The 15,479-nt window shown below is 37.2% G+C and overlaps 2 protein-coding genes across 5 annotated transcripts in view; both read left to right on the top strand.

Annotated features, from left to right (window-relative positions):
- Nucleotides 1-1,256: 1,256 nt before the first annotated feature.
- LOC103980526 (protein SMALL AUXIN UP-REGULATED RNA 12-like) lies at nt 1,257-1,622 on the top strand. Its single transcript, XM_018824857.2, has one exon. It carries the CDS (start codon nt 1,257-1,259, stop codon nt 1,620-1,622), a length of 366 nt encoding a protein of 121 aa, XP_018680402.2.
- Nucleotides 1,623-6,624: 5,002 nt separating this feature from the next.
- The window catches only part of LOC135609194 (uncharacterized), a 41,222-nt gene continuing 32,367 nt past the window's right edge, over nt 6,625-15,479 (top strand). For 2 of the 4 annotated variants that reach the window (XM_065102458.1, XM_065102314.1), the window contains exons 1-5: nt 6,625-7,890; nt 8,088-8,223; nt 9,625-9,703; nt 15,063-15,175; nt 15,315-15,372. In XM_065102458.1, the coding sequence (XP_064958530.1) occupies nt 7,083-7,890; nt 8,088-8,223; nt 9,625-9,703; nt 15,063-15,175; nt 15,315-15,372 (1,194 nt within the window). In that variant the 5' untranslated portion in view covers nt 6,625-7,082. The remainder of the gene's footprint in view (nt 7,891-8,087; nt 8,224-9,624; nt 9,704-15,062; nt 15,176-15,314; nt 15,373-15,479) is intronic. The other 2 variants (XM_065102356.1, XM_065102397.1) reach the window with 2 other exon arrangements.

The raw sequence follows: 15,479 nt of genomic DNA, 5'->3' as shown, positions 1-15,479 counted from the left end.
ATTGCTAGTCTGATCATCTTTGTTATGTTTTTGAAGCCTAATTATGCCTGCTGTGGATAATCCAATATAACACCGACACAGAGGAGCACGAAGAAATGCAAAAGGATGGAAGCAGGTTAGTATCTAAATCTGGTCGGTATTTTTCTCTGCTATCATCGCAAGTTAGATGCTGGATTAAACTGCTGCTGCATTGTTGTTATATTATATTTTCAACATGGGTTCAAATCAAAATCAAAGTTCAAGTAAAGAAAATCCATATGTCCAAGTCAAATAATAGGTCAAACCGTAGTTTGACTTATTAGTTAGCCCACAACTTAATCATTGGTACCAAATATATGTAACAGTCAAAAAAATGAGATATCAGCCGTGCTCAAATGATGCTCTGCATCTAAAACAAAGAGCTCCGATTTCTTCTTCTTGCCATATGACACTAACAATTGTGGATCGTGACACTAACCCATCCAATAGCCTCTTATTGTTAGTGTCACGATCCACATCACCAAATTGAAGATCATGTCAATCAGATTTCTATGGGGTTGATTATTAGTTTCAGTATTGATTTTGGGTTTACGATTCTTCCTATTCATTTCTTGAAGATCATAGCACAATGCAGTAGGTGTCCATTAGGTTAGAAATTGCTGGTTTTAGAATTGGTCGATTAATTATTAATATCAAAATTAATCATCGATTCACAATCCAAAAAATTTCTCTAACACAACTGTTTCCACCTCCTCATCTCATGGAGTCACAACAGATCATATACTACATGCAAATTGGTCTCATAAGATTGCATCGTATCTGTTATCCGAAATCTGCATTGCGATTCTCTACCCAGTAGACACGCAAGTGGCGGTGGTGGATTCATGAGAAATCTATTGGCCGGCAACCCCATTCCATCCCAAGTGCAATGAACTGACACCTTTATCGATTCTATCCTCACCCGCTTGGCCAATATAAATATTGTCGTTCTCTCTATCTCATCGAGGCGGCAGATGGATCGCTCTTTGACGGATCCTTTCTCCCGTACGATATCCGTGACTCCATCTCCTCTTTCCCATTGCAATCTATACATACGTGTGTATGTATTATCAATTACACTGCACCTTCTTCCGTTCTGCTTCTCAAATGAAAGGGAGAGGCTTTACAGCTGCTATGATCACGTAATGTAGCTATCAAGCCATGCTCGCCTCCGCATTATATAAGCACGTACGTACCTTGGATCTGCTCTCAAGCACACACAGTCCGTCCTCCTCAAGATGCTCCAAGGGGGGCTCTTCGAGGCGTTTCTGAGGAGGTGGAGAAAGCTGAGCAAGCAGGCCAACCATGGCTACCGTCGGCGGAGTACTCCATCAGGGTGCTGCAGCCAGGAAGAGGAAGGCGTTCCCGAGGACGTCCCCAGAGGCCACACTGTGGTGTACGTGGGGGAGCGGCGCAGGCGCTTCGTCGTCCTGGTTGCCTCGCTAGAGCACCCGCTGTTTCGAGCTTTGCTCGACCAAGCTCGGGAAGAGTTCGGATTCGGCGACGGTGGCAAGCTTCGCATGCCTTGCGATGAGGCTCTCTTTCTCAGCGTTCTTTGCCATGTTAGCTCTCGGCGGCGCAGAGGGGTCTGGTTGTGCCTCTGAATCGCTTCTTCCTTCTCCTCAAAGAGATCTCTGTTTCCGGTCCCCGAGATGTCGAACATGTAAGAAATCACCGAAACCAACTTATGTTTTTAAATCGTTATAATAGAAACACAAGATGCGGAAATAAAATAACATACCTTCAGCCATTGTCGTCAAGAATTTCTGCAGAAGTTTCTTCTTGAACTTTGGTATTTATCGGCTCAAAACTCTCGCTTTAGATGGTATAGGAAAGTCTTTCGCTTCAAAAAGATGATTGAGCCCAGGGACCAAAATTCTCATATATATATATATATAGATGTTCTCCCATCAAGAACATTTATTATCATCAAATCATAACGTTCAACAATTAATTCAAATTTATAACGTTAGAACCAAACTTTAATGATATTAAATATTCAATTTAATAATAATGGTTTCATGCACAAAGAATAAAAAACTGAAATCATTTAAATCATAATAAATAAAAAAATTCATGATAATAAATTATGAATCATACAACAGTTATATTATTATTAAATTAGATATTTAATAATAACGGTTACACAACTTTTTTTATAAAATTGAGTATAATAAGTACTTCCCCTGTTTCTCGAGAAAGAGCGAAAGTGAGGCCAAAAGGGCCTTATCTTCTTCAGATCAATATAGCTTGCAGTGATTCTCTGTTCTTCGAGCATCCAAGGAGTACTTTCTATGCTTTTCGATGGATCCAGGAATTGTTCTAGTTTATACAGAAGACATGGGAAGAAGAACAAGGACTCAGAAATGTTCAAATAAGCTTCCACGGAGCAAGGAATGGTGTCATTCCTCATGTGTAACCAATGCAAGATGGGTCCGAGAACAGCACATATAGGCCATATCCACAGCAAACTTTTGTCCAAAGATCTTTCACTCTCTTTTCGACAAGTCAGATCTCAGTTTTGAATGAGTCCTTGTCATGCCAACAGGATTCTAAGATAAGTTGGGTCCTTAGTCAGGAAGAAGAGTAGTATATGTTTGGAGGGATCCATGACTTTCAAAATCTAAGGAAAAAGAAATAAAAATATACGTATAGCTCAAAGTGTGTGTTTCTTTATATTTCTCTTACCAAAGTCTTAAGATATATGAAGCGTTTATAATGATAAATCTTAATTATTGAATAAATAGTTTTATCTTAATTATAATAGTTCTATTTTTAAAGTTTGTTCTATTTCTTTGGAACTAAAGTTTGTGAAGTAATTGGAACTAAAGTTTGTAGTTTCACTCACTTTTCCTTTTCTTTTTTATGATTGCTTCTCTTTTTTATTGTTCCACATTTATAACACATCTCGAGATGCACGTGATTAGTATGACTAGTATTCTAATTAGAGAGTGATAGAACCTTTAATCTCTTCGAATACATTCACTTAGAACAAATTAATAATATATGGTTTATTATCTAAGGGCTAATTATAATATTATCATTTGTAATTAGCTATCTTTAATATCATGATCTCTATACTTTCAAAGGTTATATTGACATCCTTATATTTATAAAAATAAAATATTTAATCTTATTTCTCTCATCAATTTTATTGACGAAAATATTATTGGATTTATTACTATGTATATACTAATTCCGTTTTACTTTAATTTACCACTGATTATTCGTCAGCAAAAATTGACGACGTGAGAAGAAATGATATTAAATATTTTATTTTCATAAGTATAGGGATCTCAATATAAAAATATAGGAATCGAAATACTAAGGATAACTAATTATATAGAATATTACTTATATTATCTAAACATATAATATTTACAAGACTTACATCTAAAGTGCATACCCACTACTCCAAGTAATTTAGAACAGTAACAAAACAATATTCCTTCCAAAACAAAAAATACCAAAGCAACATTGATGCAAAAGGAAAGTAACTTAAAATAAGATAGAATACTGCCAAGTGTAGTTGAAAGAGATTGCTAACAAACAAAAACATGAAAATAGCATTGATGCAAGTGGAAATTAACTTGGATAAATCCCAATTTGTATTCATGACCCTATTTGTAGGAGTTATATCTCAACTACCTTGCCCACTATTTCATTAGTGGTAATAATAATAATAATTTTAGGCACAACTATGTTAGTATTATGAATCACTACTATAATTAGAGTTGTTAAGCCTAGTGGTACTTTAACTAACTAGAACATGAGTATAGCACATGATCACTATTTAACCATGCAAGGAGAGAAATTAGAGTCATTAACACTAAAGTTAATTATAAATCATTTTTAATACTTTCACTTGATTCATAATCATATGCACCAAGCTACATCTAAAATATATATATGCTTTTCAAATGAAAGTGTTTTAATGAGAATATTGGTTAGTAGTTCATCTGTGTCATAATATTTTAGTATTATAATTTACTATAAAATCTCAGATGAAATAATAATATATTTATTTATGTTACAATTTTTTTTCATACATTGCTACTAATTATAGATTTATATTCTAAAAGATTTTAATTACCTCTTCTTGGTCAAAATGAAGACTTCAAACAAATTCCTTGCAGTTACATATTCAAATTGTTTACTACATTGTATTTCAAAATATAACTCTAGATTTGATATTAAAAATATTATATAAATTACTCTTTCTATCAATCCAAAGCTCATATATAATAGTTGATGTGAGGATAAGGAGTTGAGAAGTCCTCATTGACTTAATGTCAAGCAAGAACTACAAATAGTTTGGGTGCAAGGAATTTAGGTTAGAATAAATCCCCAATACATGATTCAAAGATACTTATTTGCAGGACTTACATTTCAGCCACTTTAGCCACTACTCCATTAGTAGTCAAAGTAAGTTTAGGCTCCACTTCATTAGTGCTTCAACTAAATTACATCATACATGACCACTATTCAACATTAAAGTCACTTATGCAACTAAAACTAAAGCTAATTATGAGTAAATTTCAACTCTCTCATTTGATTGCTGCATCTAAAATCAATATATTTCTCAAATATGAGTGATTTAGTGATAATATATGCTGTTTTCTTGTTTATGCTGTAATAATTTAGTGTCATAACTTCACTAGATACAAAAATCTCAATAGATTATATCTAGATTAAAATCTAAAATTATCTTTTAAAATAATGATAAAAATTTAATTTCTAATCCAAGTAGAACTTCGGCTCCCTATCAAAATTAAATACTTGCATGGGAAGACTATTGTTGATTGAATCTTGACTTCTATTTTAGTTTAGCCTACCATAAAGCATGATATTGAAGTGGTAAAGGGTGGCCTCGTTAAGAAATATTATCTCTTACCTTAATTAAAATTTGGAGAATGATTAGGCATTGAGGATAAGAATCGTCGTATAATGATTGATTGATGGAGTCCACCATTGGACTTATCCAAGTATTATAGGACCCATTGTGAATTAAGGCCAATTCATTTTGATCATTAACACCTAGTTTATTATGTTTTATGTATTGTCTTTTGGTTTGAGGAAGGCATCATTGTATACACTGTTCTTTCACCAACTAAGATAGTCACTAACTTCTTATTCTATATTATTTTTAAATAATTTTAGCATACAATAAAATTATTTCTTTCATTAGATACCACTGAATTTGATTTTAAAGTTTAAGATTTTAAAATATTCATAATTTTTTATTAATCTAATCAAATATATTCTGATAATATTTCGTATAATTTTTTGAAGATAAAAATTTGAGCAAAAGAAGCTAATATAAAGTGACTTTAGATGAGTGTACTATTCTCTTATTGAACCCTTTGGTGGTTAGAAAGGTGCGATATATTAAGACATCCAAGATGAAATATAGTGATATCCGAGTTTGGAAGGCGATATTGTGCTTCACTAGATCAGCAGTAGCATCGAAGGTTTCCAATGACAAGAGGCGGAAGTTAGTGAGGATCAACTCCTCCTGGATATCCTGAATAAATGAGAACTAACTTGATGTGGAGTCAATCTGCCCATCACCCCTGGATTGGTGAAAGTTACAGCACATTTCTTCAAGGTGCCGATCCATTTACTGTAGTTGGATCCTCAAAGAGTTGTTTGTTGAATCGATCGAGTTGGTATCAGTTTCAAGAGGAGCGGAGGTGTAGGGTGCTCTCTCGATCAGTGGTTTGATAAGTCTTATTTGCCCATGAGAGATTAGCAATTCATTGGGCGGAAGGGCCCTAGCAGATGTCGATGTCGATGGTTGCCACACTATCATCGATGGTGTCACCTACTAGTCTGATCGAGGTAACAGTGGAGCAACAACATGTATTATGTCTGCTAATGCTTGCATTTGCTAAGTAAGGTTCAAGCATACCTCAGTAGGAACAAGTAGATGGTTCGACGATACTTTGAATGGCACATGCATTGGTACTCGCAATGAGGTGAACGTATCTATATGAGGAAAGGGTAGCTATTGCCTTATTTAAGTGAAAGTATTATGGGTTGGAGGTAGAACCTCATCCGAATGTTCATAAACAAGGTTATCTTGCGGATGCTCCTATGATATCGGGCCCTCATTCTAACGTCAAAATATTAGGAAAAAATATTATTGACGTTTTCGTCAGCATAATATGACATTGATCTGTATGCAAGGAGTTATCCGGAGTAGAGCATGATCTCTCTCGACTTGTTACTTGCACAAAGACCGAGATCAAGGGTAACTTCTCGAGTTGATCCCTCCGATACTTAAGTCAATATCGAGATCCTCTCCTCTAATCTAAAGCGAACAGTGTGTTATTATAGAAGAGAAAGAATATCTCATAAAAACTCTACCGGGAAGACAGCTTGTAATCGATCAGAATTATCCTCTAGATTTTTAAGAATATTCCTACAAATATTTCATAGGGGAGTCGATTTGTAATCGATCTGAGCTGCCCTAAATTTTTAAAAATATTTTTAAGGAGAGACAAACTATTTTTTGGATTCCAATTATTTATGTGATCGGGAGGGCGTTTGGGCTTACATGTTACACAATGAAAGGTGACTTTGGTTCCTCTAACATAATTCCATATATTATTTGGGGACAAAATCCCTTCTTTTACCCTCGGCGTATTATGTAGATTGTAGTGTTTTCTTCCCTTAAGTATCTCTCTCCCTCTCGGCGATCTCCCCAAAGCCCCGCGCTGCATCGTTCCCTCCGCCTCCGGCGACGGCTGCTGCACCGAACACCGGTTGGTCGTGGTGGCCTCTACCAGTGAACGGCGGGTTAGGGTTTTCCTTCCCGATCCTTGATTATTCCTTTGCAATCGTCTTCTTCTCCTTCTATCTGTCTTCCTTCGCTGACGTTGCTCTGCAGTGTCCTACATCCTCGTTTTCATCAACCAAAGAGCATCGTTTCCTCCTATTTCTTACCTTTTTCTTGGTACCAATGGCCCAAATCGCGCGTGTTTCTATCCATTGCGTCCTATAGTTAACTGGTTTGCGCAAGCTGAAGCCTGTGAGATTTTCAGTGACGCTAAAGTTGAACAATGGCCCGCGGACAATCTCAAAAAGACGAAGACACTAGCAGCTCGAGCAGCAGGGGTGCTGCTGGCAAGAAAAAGGAAGACATTAGGAATGCTAGCCCTAGAAGCAAGGTTTTGGGTGGGAGAGCGAAGGACAGCAGGACTACGGCGACCACGAGTTCTGCAGAAACGGAGTCTTTCACTTTGATAAGGTCTTCTATGGAGACACCCACGAAGAAAGTGAGCATGTCGTCCCAATTAGAACAGCTTGAGAAGCAAAACATGTCGACCCCTTTAAAGAAAAGGAGATCAGAAAGTCAAGTCCAGAAAGGCCCTCAAAACCCGCTAAGAAGGTCAGATAGAATCGAGAAGTTCTATGCCTCAAGTTTGGGTGGGAAAGCGAAGGACAGCAGGAGTATGGCTGCCTCGAGCTCTGCAGAAACGGAGTCTTACATTTTGAGAAGGTCTTCTATGGAGACACCCACGAAGAAAGTGAGCATGTCGTCCAAATCAGAACAGCTTGAGAAGCAAAACATGTCAGCCCCTTTGCAGAAAAGGAGATCAGAAAGCAAAGTCCATAAAGGGCCTCAAAACCCACTAAGAAGGTCAGATAGAATCGAGAAGTTATGTGCGTCAAGTCCCTTGGAGAAGGAGAAGAAAGCGAATGATGTGAAGAATGGCAAAAGGAAATCAATTCTTGGCACCACAGAGGAGACCAAGACTAACAAGCTTGATAGTGGCAGTACCCTATCGGCTAAAAAGACAAAGAGAATGGATGCCCGAACCTATAGAGCTTTATTTACACCAGTGGTAAAGAAAGCTAAAATTTCAGGTATTTCATGTCTGTTACTCAAGTATTTTTAATATAGGCACCTTTTCTGCTATCTAATTCCTAAAGTAGTAACTTGATTAAAGTATGCTTGTTTAGTAACTTTTAGATTATTTAAACCGTTACATTCTGTTGGTTCGCTTCTCATCACAGTGCACAGCATCTGACTTTTTTGTCTTGGATATTTCTCGATTCCATAGAAACATTGCATTACTGTGATTCAAGGGCTGCTGATTCTGCAGCAGCGCTAGAGGGTGGAGATGAGTGCACTCGAAGAAAGTTTGATGAGCCTGGGGAGAGTTTTGAGCAGCGCACGAAGTGTTCCGAACTTCGAAGGTATTCCTCGTCTCATGTTGTTATTTTGTCTAAAATGCAGACATGATTCAGACTTCGAATCGTGTCTTATTTTGATGTTCCATAGTACTATCATGTACCACAATCTGATATTCATTGGTTTAACCTGCCATTGGATATCCACAAGATAAGAACTTAGTTTCTGTGAGTAGTTTAACAATATATCTAACTGAACATACCGCAAATCTGAAATTGTATTCAGGCAATTTTTTCCTGGGCTTATTGAATCAAGACAATCACTTGATAATAAGAGAGGGGTGGATTGTCAATCCCATTGAATTTTTAGGTGTAAATCATCATTCCTGACAGGGAGGGGTGGATTAGAGTTAGTTGGAAGAGTGGAATTTAGTAGCCTTTGGATGGGAGTTGAAAATTGTAGATCTAAATTAGCCATTTGTGGCCACATTTTTGGTTCAGCTGAAACTTCATACGGCTACGGGATTAGGTCCAACCATTTATGTTGCCTCTTGCAAATGGGAATATCATCATCAAGACAGAAAGACTGGTACTGGCTTATGATAGCCAGTATTGTTCATTGAGCATTTCTTTGTTCATGATTTTTAGAGATTACAATGTGTTGATAGTTGAGATAGTGTATTTCTTCTTAACAATTTTATCAAGGAACTAGCTCATATGTTTAATTTGTGTGTACAAGAGAAGTGATGACAACTGGAGATTATTTCTAATCTGACATGCCTCTCTCAGCATGTGTCAAGGCCCATGCATGGCTTAATGACATGCCAATGCATAATGGGGCGTGTGCCTTTATTGACTTAATACCAGTGCATAACTGGTGTGTGCCTCACAAGCATGCTCTTACATGCTTGGCAGATGCATTAGGATGAAGCTGCTTCTTTATTGTCGATTAACTTTTTGGTAATTTACATGCTGCCATTAATACCAATGCTGTAGCCATTGCCGGCAACTCAGTGGTTTCATGACTGAGATGTAATCTGAATGCTCCACGCTTGGCATATTAGTCATCATTTTTTTTAAATATTGGCCCAATATTGATTCAACAACTTGTCAGATTGGTATGGTACCAACACCTGATATCTCATTTGTATGTAATCTGAATGGCAACTTAGTGGTTTTATGACTGGGTGTAATCTGAATGTTCCATGCTTGGCATATTAGTCATCAAGTTTTTAAATACCAGCCTATTACTGATTCAACAACTTGTCAGATCAGTATGGTACCAACACCTGATATCTAATTTATATGCTTAATACAAGTTTCTGTGATGACTTATAATTAGTTAGAATCTAGTTTAGAGAGATTTTCTTGCTAAGATTCCTTTGTATATTTTAAGAATTTTGATGCTAACAATTTAGGTTGCTAATCTGCTTATTTCTTGATAAAATTTTTTGCAATCTTGTTTAGGGTGCAAGACATGCAAGCTAAGGAACTATGCTCATGTATTGCGAAAAGGAGCCATGATTCATCCTTCGCTTTTTCTGAGGTTTGATTGATTGTGCTATTTTTCTTCACCTGCAATTTGTGTTATTCTCTAATTTGACTTTTAGATATTTTGCGGGTTCTCCTATAAAGAATTCTTTTCCTCTGAGATTCGATGTCTTTCATTGCTGTCTTGTTACAACTATTTGGTCTTCCGAATGGCTTGTAATCAAATTCAACTCAAGTGTTGCACTTAGGTTCTGGTTGCGCTTTTTTGACTGAGATACACAGCAATGGGGCCTGACATGTATAGTTGCTTGGCAACTGTTAACTGGATGGTTGATAGGACGAAGGTTTTAAATTTTGGCAATATCCCTGCATGATTTTGAATACCAGTCCTGTACCTCCCCCAATATCCATGCAAAATACTAAGAAAACAAATGAATTATATACCATGCAGTACCAATCTATATGTGCCAATATTGTTGCTTTATCGGATTGGTAAATACCAGTCGATCAGTTTGTATCAGTCTTTTGGCATATTAAACGATGATCCCAGGTTATAAGAATGATGTGCTGGAATATGTACCATTCTGTACTGAGAAGACACTTAGCATGGTGGAGGGAGTTCTCGGAGCTGAAGATTAAACAATTGGGGGGAAAAGACCTCTATCGAATTGGTTTCAATCAAGGTATGCAATACCGTACCTGTGTTTCGAGGTTGGCTCGGTATGGTATGGTACCGGCGTACTGACCGGTACACTAGGACATATCGAACGGTACATCAGGGCTTACCGAGCAATTTTCTCTTACTGTAGTGCAACTACAGTGTAACATTGTAGCACTGTAACACTGCTACAGTATATTACTGTAGCACGGTCCGTCCGGTAGCGGGCGGCCCGTGTACCGGTATGCCATCGGACCGGTACGTACCGCCCGTATTGGGCGGTACCATTCGAAATTGCATACCGTAGCTTCCACTAACAATAGAAAAAAAACATACCTGTCATGTCTTCTCCTGTGGTATCTGGCTCTTCTTCCAGTCCCTTTTGGTGGTAGGAGTGTGGCATCATGCAACAGTGCTTGAAGGGCAGTCGCCTCTTCGGATGGTGAACTGGTGCTCTAGCTTGGAGTTAAAAGTGAGCTGGTTGGTCTGCTTGCAATCAGACACCTGCTTAGGAAACAAGTCAGGTTATTTAAATATGTTCAATATTTTTTTGATTTTTTAAAATCCTTGATAATTAATTCTATGGATGGGTCATCTTTCTCTGTTGTCTTCGTCAAATGGGGGTTGAAAATTTTGATCTCTATTAGCAGTCTTAGATGAGATAGTGGCTTTCATCTTGACTAGCTGAGTGTTATTAAATTGTGTTGTTTCAGATAATTATATTTTCTTTGGTAGTATTGGTCAAGGTTTTATGATTTTGAGTAATGAACCTGTATTGGTCAACCATGTGTTAGCACACCGTTCTTTTACCTCTTTCTTGGCATATACTATCAAATTAGAGAACAATAAAGTGAATTCAAACTATAAAAATATAAAACTATCAAATTGGAACATATACCTGTTCGAAGTTGGACTGATTCAACCTGTGATAGGTTTGGGTCCGGTTTCCGAAGTTGAATTAGCATGCTGAGGTTGAATTAGCATATGTTGCTCCAACTACCAAAATGAATGACATGAGTGAGTCGATGGCAGGTGGATTGGGGTGCTTGATTTGATGAAACCATAGATCGATGTGGTGAATCTGCAGGATCCATGCATGAAACTACTCCAATGACATCTAATCTTGGAAAGCAGTGTGTCATTGATGCAATAACATTGCATGATAGCAATCGTCATTGTATCATCGTGGTAGGAGGCTCCTGTGGTAAGTATGACAGTGACAGATACTTCTCTGTAGGATGCAGTGCTGTGGAGCTGCGATTCTTGTCATTGCACTATAGTTGCATATCCAACTTAGTGAAAAATGACCAGTTGTAACCATGTGTCTGTTGATTATGAGATCCACCATAGTAGGAAGGCTGTGAATATGCCAAAATTTAGAGGTTACATTAAGTACTAAATCAGGTCTAAAATTTGAAATTTGGCCTAAGCTTGCAAGAATAAACATAAAGCCTAACCTAATTGCATAAAATTAATTTAAAATTCGGGTGTGGATTTACTTTGATTTGAAGAGAATGGACCAGATCTTTGTTGTGGAAATCAACCTCCCCTAAAGATCTTCAATCAAATCAGTTTAGAAGTAAAGACAGAACTAAATGAGTTTGAGAGAGATTAAACAGAAATGAGAGTGAGAGGGATTGAGAGAGAGAACGTGAAGAGAGAGAGAGTCTTTTTTTTTTTTGTTGATAGGAGGGGGGAGGATGGGGCTTGTGGTGGTGGGTGGTACAAGCCCATACCAGTTTGTATCCCTCATACTAGGCTTGAATCACTTGGTATACCCTGGTCTTCATGCTGGTAGACTGTTGGACCAGGCAGTATTGAAAATATTGGTATTGGTACATCTGAATCACCGTCAAGATGTATTTCCTAGTTCATCCAGAGACAAATTGATTTGTGTGAAGACTAGAAGACTGTTCGGCCTCTGTTCTACAGCTGGTTTCTCCTGATAAAGTTTTGTTCTAATTCTCTGTGGAAGTACATTTGTTGTTGAAAGCTGTTGTCTTATAGTTTCTATTAGCAGGAAAAATTGAAAATTGTGTTTGAGAGAGAAATTGAAGTGTGAAAAAGAAAAAATAGTGTAGAGGGACAAAAAAAATACAGAAGGGAAGGATGGCTACTAAAGTCGCTAAACTTGATCATAAGTCATCAAAGCATGCTTTTGCTAAGTTGATGAGACTTTATAGTTGATTGTATCCTGCATTATAACGAAATAGGTTAAGAATGAAATTCAGTTTGGTGTTTTTCTAATTCTATTTTTGGTTTAGAGAGGATAGCATGTTGGGATATACTTAGATAGTTATTGCCTGTCAATCTATGTTCTGCTGTAATAATTGGATGAGATACATGGTCAAATCTCTCGAGTCATAGTAGGTAAGAAATGTTTTGTAATCAAATAAGGCGTAGGAAAAAGATCACTTTGCAGTTCAAGTGTTATGAAAGCCATGATATTGTAAGATCTGGAGTCAGTTGTTTCCACTAGAGATAATTGTTTGCTATTTTATTGTTCTGGTACAACTTTTTGAAAGTCCATTTGCAGTTTATAAATAAAAAAAGATTGATGGGCTTTTTTCAGTAGCCAACTGGTCTTGTTTTTATCTTCTTTATTTTTCTCGTATATTTCTTCCTGCATCTTTCTTCTGTTTTGCCCATCACATTCCCAAATCTTTGTATTCGAAAAGACTGGATAAGTGGTATTGAGGCATCTCAGATGTAAATTTCTATATGGAGGCTCATGTGGTGCCATCTACTGAGGGTTGAACCAAAGAACCCTGTACTTTGTACTTATCTTAGGCTGATTGGCACAGGGTGTGTGGTTTAATTTTCCAGCTATGCTGTAACCATGGTAGCCTCACGGTGTCTTTTTGTCATCTTGTTAGTGTGAGATGCTTAGAAGTTTGTGCTAATGAGACAAGGCTCTTGAATAGTCATGGTGTCCAAGGATGAGACTTGGAACTCGGTTAAATCTTGAAATTCATTTAATTTGTTATAGGGATAGGCTTTCACAAGTTGGTGGAATGCAATCCAATTTAAGTTGAAATTCAGACTGGACCTCTTTGGGCTTCACTCTAGATTGAATCAATGTTTTTAAAAGCACTAGGCGCCAAGGACCCAAAACGCCCAAGGCGCTAACTGTCTGCTCGAGCGAAGCGAAGTGCTCCCGAAGTATTAAATTTTAGAAAATATATGTATTGTCATGTTCTAAGCAGTGTTTTTAAAAGGGGTTGAAATTTAATATGGGTGCTAACTGCAAAGCAGTGTTTTTCTAACAGCTGTTATATTCTAACTAGTGTTTTGATATCAATGTAATGTTCCTACCAAGGTGAACTTAGAACATCTAAGTTCTAACTCCTAACAGTGCATCACCTCAAGTTAGTGCAACAAGTTAATCGACGAAAGACTTACCTATAAAATGAGAGAGAGGATTGAGGAGATGGAGAAGTAACTGGCAAGGCTGTGGAGGATGGTGGAAGTCGGGTTGCGTACAAAGCTGGAGATGGCAGCGGACAAAGCTGCAGCGGCGAATGAAGCTATCGACAGCGACAACAGACAAAGTTGTTGACGAGAAGGGACGAAGCAGAAGAAGCTATAGCGGTGGACGAAGGTCGTGGACAAGTGGTAGGGTTTCGCTTTGCTGGTTTCTTTCTTTGGGTCGGGTCCGCGCGTGGGGGGTTATTAGGGTAAGTGACATTAGTTGGTTTGATCGAACCAACTTACATGCCCAGTCAACCCCAGGCTCGAAGTCGACCCCATTTGGTTCGGACACACTCTAGAGGTGCCCAGTGCCTGGGCTCAAGTGCATGCCCAAGCGGTGCTTCATTGACACCTCGCCCGGAGGTGTTGCGAGGTGCTGGGGTCGTACCTTGCCTCGTCTGAGTGCCTTTTGATTTGAAAACACTGTATTGAATTACTAATAGTTGTGGTTTGTGTCGATTGAATCTTAGTAGTTCTTTGTTATGATTTTCATCCTTATTTTGGTGCTGTTTTTGAGTTCAAGTGATTAGAATTTGTTTTAGTTAGGTAACACTGATCTTCATTTTGGGGTTCGTGACTGAATGTGATATTCAACAAGATCTTTCTTAATTTTAAAAAATTTTGATGAGATACGTGTTTGGTGAAAATTATCTTGGATAAAAGGTTTACTTCACAGCTTTATTTTTATGGGAGTTGATATGGTACTCTTAAATTTAGTATTTACTAGAGATGATTGTTTAGTTGATTATATATTACTGTTCTTTAGTCTTAAGAAATTATCAGATAGTCTATGAATAAAAAGAATTGGTAGCCCTTTTTTAGGTTATACCATTATAATGTGGACTTTATTCAGTAAAAATCTTCTTTCAATGGCCACATTAGCCTTGCTTTGTTTTCTTGATTATTCTATATTTCCTTTCACTATCACTTGTGTTTTTTGTATCATCATGCTTCTACCACCATATGTATCATTTGTACTTTTTACTTATTGAGATTTTTATATTTTAAAGTAATCTCTGTACTGATAATTTACAAATTTGGTATGTCTTTGCATGGGGTTGATGACCCAAGCCAACAATCAACAAAAGCTTGTGTTAGGCATGAACCACTGCTGATATTTTGATTTATGTTTTATTGATGTTTATTAAACTATTCTTAAATTCATGATGCTTCATTCTACATGTATTAAACATGAATTTATACTAAGAAAGTATCTTAAACCACCACATCACATGTTATCATCAACTGCCAGTTGGTTCCTCACAGCATTCCTATCTTTCTGTAGGAAGCTCATGATAAAATTGCTTCGGATAAACATGAGAATGCTGCTAGTTGTTTGGAAGAGTATAAAGGAAATTCTGTATCAGAAGCTAAAAGCCAACTAGCTGGAGCAGAAAAGTACTGAATATCTTTGCTTTCTTTTGTCTACAAGTTACATGAATTTTTAACTACCTTGTAACTTTGATAAATGTCATAAGTGAGCGGCTGGGTGTTAGATGCATCTGTATGTATCCTAATGATATTTGTTCTTTAATAGGCCCAATTGTTCTGTAGCTTCAGCCTGTACAATTAGTGTAAAGATGTCTATGGAAGAGGTAATATTTTTCTTGGTCTTTTTAGCTTCCTTTATTTGTTTTATAATACTTCTTTGATGAGCAGTTCCTTAAGCAGATTGATGCTGTAATTTTTATTTTCCTCTTGA

The sequence above is a fragment of the Musa acuminata genome, chromosome BXJ1-1 (genome assembly GCF_036884655.1).
Source record: "Musa acuminata AAA Group cultivar baxijiao chromosome BXJ1-1, Cavendish_Baxijiao_AAA, whole genome shotgun sequence".
NCBI lineage: Eukaryota > Viridiplantae > Streptophyta > Magnoliopsida > Zingiberales > Musaceae > Musa > Musa acuminata.
This window is presented reverse-complemented; position numbering and strand designations above follow the sequence as displayed.